Source organism: Vulpes vulpes, chromosome 3 (assembly GCF_048418805.1).
Source record: "Vulpes vulpes isolate BD-2025 chromosome 3, VulVul3, whole genome shotgun sequence".
Lineage (NCBI taxonomy): Eukaryota > Metazoa > Chordata > Mammalia > Carnivora > Canidae > Vulpes > Vulpes vulpes.
Genome location: NC_132782.1, coordinates 100,619,278 through 100,632,445, shown reverse-complemented (window position 1 = coordinate 100,632,445; position 13,168 = coordinate 100,619,278). Strand labels below are relative to the sequence as shown.

Below are 13,168 nucleotides of genomic sequence, written 5' to 3'. Positions count from 1 at the left end.
TTCTGAGGACAGCTCTGAGGGCAGACCACCGTGTCTAGCCAAAATTATCCTTGGCCACAAAATACTACCTTTTCACTTTTTTTTGCCAGTTTCTCTGCGGCCCTCAAGTCCCTGTCTTCCGGTGGTTTGCTTCCCAGCCGGTGGTGGAGCCCGTGGGGTCCGCGCGGGGCGGCGGGGCTGGAGAGGAGAAGCTCCGCACACCTGAGCCGGGATGCGTCTCGTTCCCAGGTGCCGCGGCCCGGAGGCCCGCGCGTGGATCCCCAGGCCGCCGCCGCCCGCCGGCCCAGCGCGTCTCCCGGGGCTGCGCTCGGCGGGAGCGCTCAGGAGAAGGGTCCGTGGGCCACACGGTCTCCGCCCTTACGCCAGCAGCCTGGCCAAGTGCGGTGCAAAGCCAGCCCCGACCTCCCCGAGTGGGTCAGCGCCAGCGGAGGGCGTGCATCGCGGACCACGGCCTCGGAGGCCGTAAAGCGGCTCCGCAAAGAGCCGCAGCCCCGCGCGAGCCCCTCAGCGTCTCCGCCGCGTCCCCGTCTGGATTCTTCTTCGCCTCCAGAGGGCGCCGGTGGGCGAGGCAGCCGGCCGCCCTGCGACTGCCCCTCACAAGCATGACACTGGGCTGCCGCAGTGTTGATGTGTCCTCTCCTTGCCGTCACGGCGCTGCGATGGGCCGCGGGAAGGGCACGTGCCCCTCATAATCATGGCGCCAGAGGGGCCCTCGGGAATAGTACGCCCACTTCTCGCGATGAGGGCGTCAGGGACGGCAATCCGGAAGTGTGTAGGCCCCTCACAATCACGATATCGCAACGCAACGGAAGTGCGTCTGTGTCCTGCAATCGTAACGCCTGAACACGGCACGGCCTCGGCTTTTCCACACTACCGTCCCCTTCCATAACTGCAGTGCTGGCGGACGGTGTAACCTGGGTTTTGAAGGCGGGCATCCGTCCTCACGCTCATGGTGGCGCAAGTCCGCGGACATCTGCTCTCCACAATCATGTCGTCTGGGGGACAATGCCCCGGAAGTATATTTGCCCCTCACAATCATGGCGTCTAGACCGGCGTCCTGCAAGTGCACCTAGCCCCTCACAGTCGTGGCACGGCGGACCTTTCGGGGGAAGTATGCGTGCCCCTCACGATCATGGCATCTGGGACGCGCTTCGGAAGTGTATTTGACTCTTAGAATCACGGCATCGCTGACCAGCGGAAATGTGCCTGCCCCCTACAATCACAGACATCTTAAGTGCTCGTGCCCGTCCCAAAAACTGGTGCCGGTGATCGGTGCAATCTGGGTTGTGAGGGAAGGCATCCCTGCGGTGAGCACCTGCCCTTCAGTCATGTCCCTGGAAGGTAACACAGCCTGGACTGTGCAGCACAGACGCCGGCCTCCGTAACCATAATGCTAGTAGGCCGCACAACGTCTAGGTTTTGAGGGAAGGGATCGACATCTCCCAAGCAGGGCGCTAACGGCTTAGCGGAAGTGCGTGTGCCCCTCGTAATTACGGTGCTAAGGGAACGCTCAGTGGAAGTCTCTCCGTCCCTCACAATCATGGCGCTTCCAAGGCTCAGTGGGAAGGCACCTGCCCCTCACAATCATGGCGCCCCCAGGGCTCAGCTGGGATAGCATGTCCCTCACAATCATGGCGTCCCCAGGACTCAGCTGGGACAGCATCTGCCCCTCACAATCATGGCGCCCCCAGGGCTCAGCTGGGATAGCATGTCCCTCACAATCATGGCGTCCCCAGGACTCAGCTGGGACAGCATCTGCCCCTCACAATCATGGCGCCCCCAGGGCTCTGCGGGAGGGGACCTGCCCCTTACAATCATGGCGCCCTCAGGGCTCAGCGGGAGGGCACCTGCCCCTCACAATCATGGCGCCCTCAGGGCTCAGCGGGACGGCACCTGCCCCTCACAATCATGGCGCCCTCAGGGCTCCTCGGGACGGCACCTGCCCTTCACAATCATGGCGCCCCCGGCGCTCAGCAGGGGAAAGCATCTGCCCCTTACAATCATGGCGGCCAGAGCGGGGCGGGGCCTGCGAGGTAAAGGGCGGGCTTCCTCAGTACAAGCGCTCACGTGACCGGGAAGATGGCCGTCTTTCCCTGGTAAGGAAGAAGCGGAGGGTGGGCTGTGGAGGAGGACCGTCTGCTGTGTCTGGGTCTGTGTCCGCGAGTGTGAGCGGCCGGCGACTGCCGTCTGCGTGCGGTGCTGGCGGAGTCTCCCGTTCCGTCCCCGCGGTGGTTTTGGCCACAGGATCCCCGCCGCTGCCCGGGTCCGGAGGAGGCGCCTGAGGCAGGTCGGCGCCCGGGGGCACCCCCCCCCCGTCTCCCCGCCCGTCTCCCTCCCCGCCGGTCTCCCTCCCCCAGTCTCCCCCTCCCCGGTCTGGGTGACCCGGACACCCGCCTGGCCTCTGGCCCAGCCCCCCGGAGGACGCTGGGCTCCCCTCCCCGGAGAGCGGCTTCCGCGGGGCGCGCCCACATGCCCCTTGGGCTCGGGGGTGACCGCTTGGTGGAAGGGCCCCCGAGGCGCAGCTTCCTCCTGGGGCCCGGGGCGGGCTTTAGCGGGGCCGAGGCTTCCGTTGGGTTTTGGAGGGTGCATAGGAGCTCGCTGCAGGCGGGCCGGGCTGCGGTGGCTGAGCTGTGTCTGCGTGAAGCCTGCGAGCTGTGAGGGCCCCGCGTGACTCTCCCCCGCATCTGGGACGATCGTCGTCCGATCTTTCTTTTCAAATGGTGAGAAGTGGTTTGCCTTGAGCGAGTGAGTGAGCAAACGAGAGCGCGTCCACATGGTCAGATGCAACGGGGTTTTATGCTGGATCCGCAAGCAGCTGCCTTCCTCCTTCCCTGCAGCTGGCTCGCACTGCAGCGACTTCCTCCCGAGGCCTTGAGGCCTTGAGGCGCCAAATCGGGATTGGACGCCCCTGAGTTTCCTTGGATCCGGTCGTGCGAAGCACCTTTTAGGGTACGATTAAGACGTAAACATCCCAAATGAGAGACATCTGGCTTCAATGAACTTGTGTGGAGTTTTCGAGTGAGAAAATGCAGGAAGATGCTATTTTAATCTGTGCATCCCAGTAGGTTTTTACTGTGGTCTTTTTAACGTCTGGGGTCTGCAGAGCTGCTCGTTTGGCTGCGCTCCCCACATTTTTTTGGCATCATTCATCCTAACACTTCCCGAGACTTGCTGCTCTTTAAAGGGACCGAGGGGCGCCTGGGTGGCTCAGTCGGTGAAGCGTCCCATTCTTTTTTTTTTTTTTTTTTTGAAGAATTCCATTCATGATTTCAGCTTGGTTCATGATCTCAGGGTCGTGACCTCCAGCCTTGCATCAGGCTCCGCACTCAGCGGGGAGTCTGCTGGGATTCTCTCTCCCCCTCTGCCCCTCCTCTTGCTGGCATGCATGCACTCTGTTTCTATCTCTAAATAAATAAAAATTTTAAAAAAGGGATCGAGTTTCAATCCTTGTTGTACCTGACATGGAGCTTGGCAGAGAGTAGGTGCTCAGTAATATTCCATGGGATGAACAGGGAAGCAGAAAGGGCCTCCAGAGGAGAAATGTGTATCGTTAAACTTGACATTCACGGAGCCTTTTGTGGGTGCGCCAGGTGCTGTGTTAAGTGCTTAGTGCCTGACATCTCTATTAATCCTTACAACAATCCTATTTTTCAGAAAGTGGAGGCAGAGAGGGAAGCAGTTAAGTTTACCTAAAGCACAGTCTGCATCCTTGCAGAGGTTTGGAGCTCAAATACTGTGCTCCTAACCATCAGCGGCAGTTGGACCTCTAATCCAGGCCCTGGGCTGTGGACTCGGGTGCAGGGCTCCCCAAACCCCACTGCGTTGTCACGAGCCTCCCCAGAATGGCTCTTTGCACCCACACTTCATTATCCCTAATTATGTTATATTCTGGGCTAACATCTGTGGTGTACAGTACGCTGTGGGTCACCTTTCGTATTTAATCCTGTGGTAAAAATGCCCGCTTTTGAGTCAAGAATTTTTTTTTAAAGATTTTATTTATTTATTCATGAGAGAGAGGGACAGGCTCCATGCAGGGAGCCCAATGTGGGACTCGATCCCAGGGCCCCAGAATCACGCCCTGGGCTAAAGGCAGGCACTAAACTGCTGAGCCACCCAGGAATCCCCCAAGTCGAGAATTTCTATATCACTTGAAGACTTTTTGAGGAGTTGGGGGGGCGGGGAGGGAGGGTATATCATGATCCTGGGAAGAAACAGCCAGATGATATCATTAGTCACTTAAAAATCACTTACAAATTAAAATAAACAGCAAAAGGCATTTGGTGGATTTCGGGATTTCCAGCATAAGGAGATTTATTTGCTAATGGAATTTCTATGCATCCATGATACCAGATGTAAGTAATTGGAAAATAGGGAGTGGTCAACCTTTAACGTGGGTATAAATCCTCTGGGGGCTGTGCTAACCTGCAGATAGATCCCTATCTGGGGTTGCCACACTCCCCAGGTGATGCCCTTGCTAAGTGATCTGTGGGCCGCACTTTAGTAGCCAGCAGCTGGGCCCAGCCAGGAGCGCAGGTGGGAAATGATGGGTGGCTGCCAAGGATCCACACCAGCCTTCAGCGTTGCTGGGAGCTGGGATTCATGAGGGATTTTGACCAGCTGCATGGGCTCTGTTCTGGGGCAAAAAAGTATAATATAGGGATTTTGAGTAAATGCCCACTGGGGGGCACTGTTGGCCTTATCAAAGACCCAGGCCTTGAAGACCATTGCTGTAGCATCTCAAACTGTGGGAAACTGGTTAGGACCCAAGAATCAATTTGAGGAAATGTAATGGAAGAAATGACACAAGGATCAGCATATAGCTGTTTGACATGGAATTTCAAAATGGGCAAATGTTTCCTTTTTTTTTTTAAGGTGTTTTTCAGAAGTATTTTTCTTCACCTCCCCTCAGCTTAAAAACAAAAATTATTTCAAAGCTTGGTCCTTTAAAAAGAAAATAGACAAAAGTAGACAATGGCTTAAGGCTCTCAAGATGACCCACAGATGGGCTGCAGAGCTCCTGCATCTGAGAGTCAGGCCAGCTCAGTTTGCTTGAGTCCCTAAGTACCTGCTGTTGTCACCTCAACCCTAAGCCTCAGCTTCTCTACCTGAAAAATGGGCATAATGATAGCACCTGTGTCTGGGGATTGGTTAAATGAGGAAGTGCTGGGGAAAGGGCTTGACCCGGATCCCTGTATATAGCAAGCACATAATAAATGAGAACTATTATTTTTATTCTGCGAATCCAGTCACTGTTCTTTTTTTTTTAATTGGAGTTCAATTTGCCAACATATAACACCCAGTGCTCATCCTGCCAAGTGCCCCCCCTCATTGCCTGTCACCCAGTCACCCCAACCCCCGCCCACCTACTTTCCACTACCCCTTGTTCGTTTCCCAGAGTTAGGTGTCTCTTATGTTGTGTCACCCTCACTGCATCTTGTTTTTTTTGATACTATGCATTTGTCAGCTGTTGGTTGATTTAACAATCATGACAGGGATGAAGAGCCTTTGCAACTGAATTTCGGGTCGGATTCCATTTCCACTCATTCTAATAACCTTTCAAAATTCTGTTGATAAAGTTAAGAATGACCTGAAAGGAGGACAAGCATCGTTTGATTTTTAACCTCTGTTATGGCCGTCGATGGCTGCTATTCCAATTTATTTATTCTTCAGGTCTTGGTTTATTTTATTTTTTTCTTGGTTTATTTTTTAAGTCAAGGATTGGCAGCCTATCAAAGGGAGCCTGGAAGAGCATTTCGTATTTTTGAGAGATGAGGACTCAGTGTATGGTGAGTGTGACTGCAGAGACTAGGCAATATATCATGAATAGGGGTTTTTTCTTTCAAAATATAAAAAATAAAAATTAGAGATCCACCTGTATTGTTGAGTGGCCTTCCTCCTCTCCTACTCTCAAAGCCACAGTTATTTAGAAAGGGATGGGAATGAAATGTCCTGTTCTCTTGTCCTGAGTTGGGTTTCTGGGTTATTGGAGCTCGAGTCAGGCCTACAGGTTGCACAGCGCAGTTGGATTTGGGGTTCCGGCAAGTACTAATAAGTCGTGGGGCTGGGTGGGGACGTGTTCAGGGGACTGGGAGGCTGAGGAGCAAGGTGACCGTCTCCCGGTGCCCCTTGAGACTGCGTGCTTTCCAAGTTTTTTAAAATGTTTCCCTTTGGATGAGCCATTCTGGCTTTTAATCACTTCTCTCTCCTTTTTTTTATGGGTGCGTATTCAAGAGCTCCCACAACGCTCGGTGTAGGGAGTGTCCTCACCCCCTGCCCCGCTTCATTGCTCATGGGTTCTGCCTCCCGCAGGGCACCCGCAGGTGAGCATGCTCCTGCCGAGCTGCCTGCCTGAGTGTGACCGGGATCACCTGGCCGTGTCCTGGCCCATGGTCCTCAGTCCCTGTAGCCATCTGAGGCCTCGCCAGCTTCTGATGCAGCCGCTGGTGCCTCCTGGAGGAGGGTTGGGGCTTCCTCCGCAGCTCTCCTGCCCTCATGGCAGTCACCCGTGACTGTCCCCCCCAAGGCAATGGCTTTTCTCATCTGTCTCGAAAAAACCTTCCTCGTTTCGAGGTATTTGTTATAGCAGCACCCCCACTTCTCAGTCCCAGTTACCTGCCTTAGTCCATTGGGGCTACTGTAAAAAAAAAAAAAAAAATCACAGATGGGGCAACTTCTAAACAAGAGGATTTGTTTCTCCTTGGAGGCTGGAAGTCCGGGATCCTGACATCAGCACAGGTTATCTTCATGGGGTAGGGGGGCTCTCGGGGGTCCCTATTCCCAGCACTGGTCCCACTCATGAGGCTCCTCCCTTATGACCCCTTCACTTCCTGAAGCCCCACCTCTAACACCATCATTTTTGGGAGCAAGGATTTCAATGTGTGGATTTGGGGTGGGGGGAGCACAGACATTCAGACCACAGCGCCTCTTCTGTGCTAGCTGTCATATGGTTTCAATTCTACATGTATTTTAAATACCATAAATTATTCTTTACAGTCAATAATACGGTTTTATCCACACCTTTACATTTTATTACTCTTCAGTACATATGGGTACGTACATATATATGTGCATATTACATATATCTATGTTTTTCAGTTGGGATCATTTTATTTCTACATGTAGCTTTTTTAAAAAAACATAATTCTGCTATATGTGCTGTTTTTCTTTTTAAAGATTTTAGTTATTTATTCACAAGAGACACAGAGATGCAGAGACCTAGGCAGAGGGAGAGGCAGGCTCCCTGCAGGGAGCCCAATGCGGGACTCGATCCCAGGACCCCAGGATCACGACCTGAACCAAAGGCAGATGCTCAACCACTGAGCCACCTAGGCACCCTCTTTTTTTTTTAAAGACTATTTATTTATTTGAAAGAGAACATGAGCTGGCAGGGCAGGGGCGGGGTGGGAATGTTGAGTGGCAGGGAAAGGGAGAAGCAGACTCCCCACTGAGCTGGGAGACCAATGAATGGGGTTCAATCCCAGGACTCTGAGATCATGAACTGATCACCAACTGAGCCACCAAGGTGCCCACCACCGCCCACAAATCCTCTTGTTTCCTTTTACAGAGAAACTACCCCTTAGGACTGTAGCGTAGTTTTAGTAGGTGTGGAATTTTTGGTTGGCATTTAATTTCTTTTTCTTTTTTTTTTTTTTTGGCATTTAATTTCTTTGCTACTTGAGCACATCATCCCTTTGTCTGCCGGCTCTCTGTGCTGAGACAATAATCGTTCTTTGAAAATACTGTGTCTTTTTCTTTTTTCTTTCTAAGAAATCCTCTCTCTTTTAGCCATATTACTCAAAGCCCTAAGTATGGTTTCCGATTTGTTTTTGTACAGGGCCTGCGTGGGGCATAGGTGTTTCCAGAATCTGTAGCTGGTTGTCTTTGGTTTCCACTGTTATCCTTCAGATACTGTTTCTGCCCATCTTTTTTCTCCTCCCTCTGGGGTTCTAGTTGTACATATGTTAGGCCTTCCCGCCCTGCCCCTTACTGCCTCTCACCCTCTTTGCCGGGCTTCCTGTCTGTTCCCCTTGTGCATCAGCATGGATTCTGTTTTACTTCCATCCTCTGATCCTGTCACAAGACTTATGAAAACCCTGTGCTCTTTGTCTACTTCCTGCTCAGCTTCTTTCTCTGGCTTTCTACAGCTCTTGTGAACACTTTGTGGGGAGCCCCAGGGCCGGATTTCTCACTTCTCTGCACCCTGTTCTCCTAAGAAGCTCTTCCTTCGGGCCCTGCTTGTTTAGGGGGAGGAGCCAGGGAGGAAAGTTGGCCTCACCTCACTGAACGCCCCTGGTTCTGGCATCTGGCCTTGCGGGTCCCGGATGCCTTTGAACTGAGTGTTAAAATTCTGTTGAGCATTTCTCAGACTGGGTAGAGGTACCTTCTGCTACAGACGGCCATATCCTTGAGGGAGTCTGAGCGAACAGTTCTGGTGTGTTAGATGTGTCCCTCAGCTGATCGTTTTCTGGGTTTTGCTGTCTGCCAGGCATTCCAGAAGCAGGAACTACAAGGCTGAGTTTGCGTCATGCCGCCTGGAGGCTGTGCCCTTGGAGTTTGGAGACTATCACCCGCTGAAGCCTATAACTGTGAGTTTGTCACGGGCCTCTCAAACTGCCATTCTTACTCCACGAAATCACAGGTTGGGTTCCTGGGGCTTTGCCGTTTGCTGGCAGTAGCGCTTTTGCCTGTTTATCTCCCACCATCGTGTTCATTCTACCCTTTCTCCCATTTGCGAGGTTGTCACGAGCCATGGGCTACCTTTATTCCTAATGGGGAGCTGTAAACCAAATACCTTCTAAACTTGCCCATGTGGAATATAAGAATCTCTCTGATGACTAGTTGAGGATGCTGTCCTTGGGTACTGTCTTTGGCGGCTTGTGAGTTAGTTAAAAAACAAACCAGAAAGTGGGCAAGTGACGTAGATGGTCCTTTGCTTCTGGGTTAGTGTCATTTGATCAGTAAGTAGTAGAAGCTATGTGCTTGTCATCGTGTGTGGGATGAGGGCAATAGGCATAGACCACGGGTAGCAGGGACGTGATGTTCTGTAATGGCAGAGAGCCTGAGAATACACAGAGGCCGTTTCATAAGGCAGGGGAGCCTAGATGGAGCTTCTGCCTTCCAAGGCCCTGCCAGGCCCCGTGGGCTTGTGCCACCGCGGCTGACCCACCAGTGGGTCGGTCTGTTCTCAGGAACTCACTCGCCTGGAGAGAGACCTGGGCAGCAGCTCCAGGCTTGCATCCAGTGGCTGAGCGATGGCAGCAGCAGGGAGACTCTCTTCTCTGGCAGTTTCCGTTGCCCAGTTGGGTTCTGTGTCCCTTCCTGGCTCACTCTGGTGACCAGGGAGTAGAATGTGCTGGCTGATTGGGGTGGGGTAGTGCCCACCCCACTAGGCCTGTGGGAGCTGAGAGTCGGGGAGGGTTGCCTTCCCAAAGAAAACACGACTGGGAGCCTGGGAGGTAGAGGCACAGATGCCAGGCAGACAGAATGACAGGTGTGCACTAGTAGGAGGCACTTGACCAAATCATCCGAGGTGGGTGTCAGACCCTCTGGGTTTAGGGCAAGGTCTTCAGGAAGATGCCCCTTGCTTTAAATACCCACTGCAAATTTGGGGGACCCCCAGGCCAACTGCACGCCTGACCAACTGGCTGCAAATCCAGGGGTTTCCCAAGATCTCCCTCAGGCTTGATAACTTGCTAGAACAACTCAGAGAACTCAGCAAAGCAGTGTACTTAGGTTTTTATATAAAGGATACCAATGAGGGGCAGCCAGCTGAGGGAGACTTAGGGTGAGGCCCAGGAAGGTCTGGGATCACAGCAAGCTCTGTGTCCTCTACCTGGGGACACATCATGTGTCCACCAATCAGGAAGCTCTACCGTCCACACTTCATCTTGGGGATTTAGTACGTAGGTGTGATGGCGTGATTCCCTGGCCACGTGGTTGCACCTGGTCTCCAGCCTCCCTCCCCTGTGGTCAGGCGGAGATCACCTGGTTGTGCCCATAGGCTTCGTCTTTCTCATGAGCAGCCACCATGCTGCAGCCCCTCAGCATAAACCCAGGTGTGACTGAGGGGCTTGTGAATGACGGCCACTCCAAGGTCTAGAGCCTCCTTTCCCAGAACCAGGGACGAAGGCCACTCAGGTCTCGAATCCCATCTTCTCCATCATTTGGAGTAGAACATCCAGTTCTCTCTCTCTCTCTCTCTTTCTTTCTCTCAAGACGGGTTTTCCCCATCTCCCGATGGATACCTTCTCAGACTGGCCATTACTGTCCGTCAGCCCTGGCCCCTGGGCTTTCATAGCTTCCTCATTTCAAAAGGAGAGTGGAACCCAACTAGCCTTTCTGGATTTGGTCCTAAATTTTCAGTAGAGAAACTCTGGTTGGATCCTCTTGGTTCAGAGGGTCAGCCCTGGTCTGGTCTTCTGAAGTCGGGGAGAGTTAGAGGCCAGTGGGACAAGGACATGGCTTCACACCCCAACACCCCACTGCGCCCCCAGTACTGACTAGCATGTGGCATTAGGAAGCTCTTCAAAAAAGGAAGGCAGGGCATCCAGTACTCTGCAGTACTGGATGATGCAGCTCGGCAGCCCCATGGTGACCGTCCCAGGCGTGACAGCCCTGGGATCTCACGTCCCCTGGTTCATGACCCTCCCAGGACCTTGCCACCTCATGAACGACAGGACCGTCTTGTGAAGATGCAGGTTCTGATGCAGTGGAGCTTAGGAGTCCGCGTTTTTGAACAGCTTCCAGGTGATGTAGATGCTGCTTCCCTGGGGAAGGCTCTGAGTAAGAGGGTCCTTTGGGGATGCGGTTATGTCCCACCTCCTGAGTCCTCGAGGCCCCGTCTCCTCCTCCCGCCAGCGCCCCACACTGCCTTCCCTTCCTCCACAGCTGGGATTCTGAGTCATGTCAGATTGTTACAAAAACATAAGCATCCCTGCTCAGAGCAATGGTCACTTCAGCCAAGGGAATGAGGGAAAAACTCAGGTGAGTGTTTCTCTGGGAAAAGTCTTGGGGAACTTCTACTTTACCTGCTCGCGGTTTTCCCCTCAGGTCACAGAGTCAAAGACCAAGAAAGTGAGCCGGAAAGGCAGCACGTCTTCCACGTCCTCCTCGTCCTCCAGCTCTGTGGTGGACCCGCTGAGCAGCGTGCTGGATGGGACTGACCCCCTCTCCATGTTCGCAGCCACTGCTGAGCCTGCAGCCACGGTAACACTGCCCACGGGGGTCCGTCTGGGAGCAGGGTGACTTTTCATTTTTTTGTTTTTTAATTGGCACAAGAGTGTTATGTCTGTAACGGTTCAGATGATCCACAGGCCCACAGGGTCCTGCTTATGGAGGCCGCGTCCCCCACTTAGAGGCTGGTGTGGTTTCTGGAAGCTTCTTCCTTTCTTTATTAAGCCACTTCAAAATTCATTCTTGGTTTTCATTTCACCCATACTAATTCTTCTTCTTTTTTCTAATTAGGTAATCATATAAGTAAATCACTGGTTTTGGGGATCCCTGGGTGGCGCAGCGGTTTGGCGCCTGCCTTTGGCCCAGGGCGTGATCCTGGAGACCCAGGATCGAATCCCACATCAGGCTCCCGGGGCATGGAGCCTGCTTCTCCCTCTGCCTATGTCTCTGCCTCTCTCTCTCTCTCTGTGACTATCATAATTAAATAAAAAAAAAAATATTTAAATCACTGGTTTTGCATGTAAGGGAGTCAAACCCTGCCAGTGAAGCCCTCATACTGTTGGCCTGCCTTCGAGGTCATCAGTGATCAGTGTTTTCGGCGTCCACTTCTATCGCTTCTTTTTGTGTATTTTCATAGATATAGACATAGGGTAGTTTTTGAATATCTACACACATATTCCCATCTGAGTAACAACCACAGCAGTAATAGGATTTCCTTGCTGCAAGGTGGGCATTGCTCCTTGTGTTCCTAGTGCTCATGCTGCTGTGTGGCAGGTGTTCTGAGGAGGCCCATGTGGAGGAAGATCAAGTATACGCTAGACTTCAGACCCAGCCAGGCTGACTTCACAGCTCACACTCTGAACCATCATTCTGTGCTGGCATTGTCCACATCCGTTTACATTTTTTTTTTTAAATGTAAATTGAACTATAGTTATACTCCCCCCCCCCCCCCCCCAACTTGACAGAGTATCTGGGAGAACTTTCTGTGTTTGTACTTAGGGAGCAGGCTTTTTTTTTTTTTTTTAAGATTTTATTTATTTACTCATGAGAGACAGGCAGAGACATAGGCAGAGGGAGAAGCAGGCTCCCTCCAGGGAGCCTGATGTGGGACTTGATTCCAGGACCCCGGGATCACGACCTGAGTCAAAAGCAGACGCTCAACCACTGAGCCACCCAGGTGCCCCTGGGAGCAGTCTTTTTATTTTGAATGGCTGCATTGCATCCTAAAGAATGAGTACCTCCTTGATGCTAGACACATGGACTGTTTCTGGTGTTCCCTCATCTCGGCCATGGGCCTTTAACAGACCCATGTCTGGGTACACACGTGCTGGATTTCAGAGGATAATTTCTTTTTTATTTTATTTTTTTAAAGATTTTATGTTTAGGTAATCTCTACACCCAACATGGTGCTCGAACTCCCAACCCCAAGATCACAAGTCACACATTCAAGCAACTCAGCCAGCTAGGCGCCCCCTGCAGGATAACTTCTTAGAAACACAGTACTGGGCTACAGCAATGTGTATTTCAGGTTTTGTTTTGTTTTGTTTTGTTTTGTTTTTAATTTTTTTTAATTATTTATTTATGATAGTGAGAGAGAGAGAGAGAGGCAGAGACACAGGCAGAGGGAGAAGCAGCCTCCATGCACCGGGAGCCTGATGTGGGATTCGATCCCGGGTCTCCAGGATTGCGCCCTGGGCCAAAGGCAGGCGCCAAACTGCTGCGCCACCCAGGGATCCCATGTATTTCAGGTTTTGAGGCTACTGCTGTATCATTTCCAGAAAGGCTTCACCATGTGATAGGACAACCAGCAGGGCCTGTCTAACCGCGTCCTTGCCAACAGGGATAGTACCGTGCATTGTAACTCTGCCATTTTGGTGGTCAAAAAATGATCACTTGCCATGTGCCTTTCCTTGATTCTTAAATGAGTTTGAGTGTCTTTTGATCGGTTTATTAGCCATTTGTGGTGAACTGGCCTGAAAAACATTTTATCCACCAA

General features: G+C 52.2%; 1 protein-coding gene across 5 annotated transcripts in view; it reads left to right on the top strand.

Annotated features, from left to right (window-relative positions):
- Nucleotides 1-1,989: 1,989 nt before the first annotated feature.
- The window catches only part of VPS35L (VPS35 endosomal protein sorting factor like), a 115,800-nt gene continuing 104,621 nt past the window's right edge, over nucleotides 1,990-13,168 (top strand). The window contains exons 1-4 of one of the 5 annotated variants that reach the window (XM_072753740.1): nucleotides 2,053-2,096; nucleotides 2,838-2,949; nucleotides 8,486-8,585; nucleotides 11,050-11,205. In XM_072753740.1, the coding sequence (XP_072609841.1) occupies nucleotides 11,173-11,205 (33 nt within the window). In that variant the 5' untranslated portion in view covers nucleotides 2,053-2,096; nucleotides 2,838-2,949; nucleotides 8,486-8,585; nucleotides 11,050-11,172. Of the gene's footprint in view, nucleotides 2,288-2,837; nucleotides 2,950-8,485; nucleotides 8,586-11,049; nucleotides 11,206-13,168 lie in introns of all 5 variants that reach the window. The other 4 variants (XM_072753739.1, XM_026003204.2, XR_003235666.2 and 1 more) reach the window with 4 other exon arrangements.